This window comes from Dermacentor andersoni, chromosome 2, assembly GCF_023375885.2.
Source record: "Dermacentor andersoni chromosome 2, qqDerAnde1_hic_scaffold, whole genome shotgun sequence".
Taxonomy (NCBI): Eukaryota; Metazoa; Arthropoda; class Arachnida; order Ixodida; family Ixodidae; genus Dermacentor; species Dermacentor andersoni.
Genome location: NC_092815.1, coordinates 201084389 through 201086440, shown reverse-complemented (window position 1 = coordinate 201086440; position 2052 = coordinate 201084389). Strand labels below are relative to the sequence as shown.

The following is a 2052-nucleotide window of genomic DNA, read 5'->3' as shown; positions in this document are numbered from 1 at the left end:
TACACCCAGTACCTCATTCTCATTGACTATGCAACACCGCGACTCCCAGAACAGAGCACACCAACATGATTATGATCAGCGGCAACGACGTCATGATCTCCATAATAGATGACCTACATTAGGAACGAAGGACGAAGAACGTAAGCACAGCATCGTCCTGTCAGTAGACGAAAGAAAAAGCACGCGGCGTCTCGCACCTACCGAGAGGAGGAGAGATTGTCATGGTGTCACGTGACTGTCGCAGCGGCTCGCCGCCAGTTGGTGTGGCCGCTCTGCCACAGCGTCATTTTAACGCCGGAAGAGCTGTCTGTCTGTCTGTCTGTCTGAAAAACATTTATTTAGATAGGTTTTGCATAAACACTAGGTGGGCTCCCCCTTACGGGAGCCCATTGGCGTCGGCCGCCGCCCGGGCCCGCTCGACCAAGGCCCGTTGGGCCGTCAGGTCAGAGCAGCCGAGCAGGGCTGCCTCCCAGTCTTCCCGGGAAGGGTTGGGTAGGGGGGTTAGATTTGGGTTTTTTTGACATGCCCATACCATGTGGAAAATGTCTGAGGACTTTTCCCCACAGTGCGGGCACTCCCCCGTGCAAGCGGGGTCAAAGTATTTTAAGGCTGCCGGGCACAGCAGAGTTTTGGTATAAAGGCGAAGGAGAATGCGCTCCTCCGCCTTTGTGAGGCCCTTACAGGGCTTGGGATAGATGGCATGGCCAGATTGGTAGAGCTGAACGTTCTCTTTGAAAGTATAGGCGGGATTGGGTTCGGGGTCCCGATCGGTGGGGGACGAAGGTGATGCCCGGAAAGTGAGCGCGCGGGTGACGGCATCGGCCGTCTCGTTTCCTTCGAGGCCCGTGTGAGCGGGAGTCCAGATAATCGTACGGTGCGAGGGGGCACCGAGATAGTCGCTGTTTTGCAAAATTTTGTAGGCAAGGTACGGTATGTGCCCCTGCTCAATATTGCGGCAAGCACCCCTCGAGTCGGTGATGATGGCCCTTGAGTGTTGATCTGCGGCGGCTAGCGCGATGGCAACCACCTCCGCGTGTGTAATGTTGTGTGCACGGAAAGTGAGTCCATTTACTGCTGTGTTTTGGTGGACGACTGCGGCCGTGTACCAACCCCCATGGTACGGGCCGGAGGCGTCCACGTAGAAGACTCCGTGTTTTTGTCCGTAGTGGCGAGCCAAGGCTTCCGCCCGCGCGAGGCGTCTGCCGCTATGGTCCTCTCGTGTCATGTTGACCGGAAGAGGGCGCACGTGCAGGGCATACCTCCACTGTGATGGGATATGTACGTGCTCTTCCGTATGTATTGAATGATGGATGTGTAGTCGGGCAAGGAGGCGGCACCCGACGGCGTTTTAGAGAGTCTCGTGTATTGGTTCATCAAGTGTGCCTCTCGCAGCTCTTTAAAGGTGTTCACCATCCCCAGGCCCAGGAGGCGCAGGTTGGATGTACTGACCGGGAGGTCGAGGGCATGCTTGTAGATTTTACGGAGAATGACTTCGAGTGCATTCTCATCAACTTTGCGTAGGTGGAGGTATGGAGCCGAATAAAGGACTCGACTGGTTACAAATGCATGCGCCAGCCGCAAGGCGTCTTTGCATCGTAACCCCCCGCGCTTGTTCGAAACCCGGCGGACCATCCGGCCCACCTGGTCCCCCACCTTACGCAATTTGGCCAATGTTGTGTCAGCTTTTCGATTTTTGTGAATAAGGAGCCCCAGTACTCGGATCTCGTCGTGTTCGGGTATGGGTCCACTGCTAAGGGAGAGGTCGATTTTGGTAGTGCACTTTGGTGAGGGGCGTATGTGCACAAATTCAGATTTGGACGGGGAGCACTGAAGGCCGCATCGACGGGCATAGTTGTCTACGATGTCCGCCGCTTGCTGCAGGTTGGCCTCCATTTCTCCTACCGAGCCGTGTTTAGCCCAGATGGTGATGTCGTCGGCATACAGCGCGTGCTGGATGCCGTCGACCCTCGCCAGCTGAGCGGGAAGTCTCATCATCGCCAAATTGAATAGGAGGGGCGAGAGGACCGCTCCCTGCGGGGTCCCTCGCGTGCC

The 2052-nt window shown here is 56.5% G+C and overlaps 1 protein-coding gene across 1 annotated transcript; it reads right to left on the bottom strand.

The window, feature by feature from the left end:
• Positions 1–376: 376 nt before the first annotated feature.
• LOC126540239 (uncharacterized) lies at positions 377–1225 on the bottom strand. Its single transcript, XM_050187038.3, has one exon. It carries the CDS (start codon positions 1223–1225, stop codon positions 377–379), a length of 849 nt encoding a protein of 282 aa, XP_050042995.1.
• Positions 1226–2052: the final 827 nt, after the last annotated feature.

Bases quoted from the DNA above. Each gene is read 5' to 3' on its own strand.
- LOC126540239 (XM_050187038.3), bottom strand. From the start codon at position 1,225: ATGACACGAGAGGACCATAGCGGCAGACGCCTCGCGCGGGCGGAAGCC.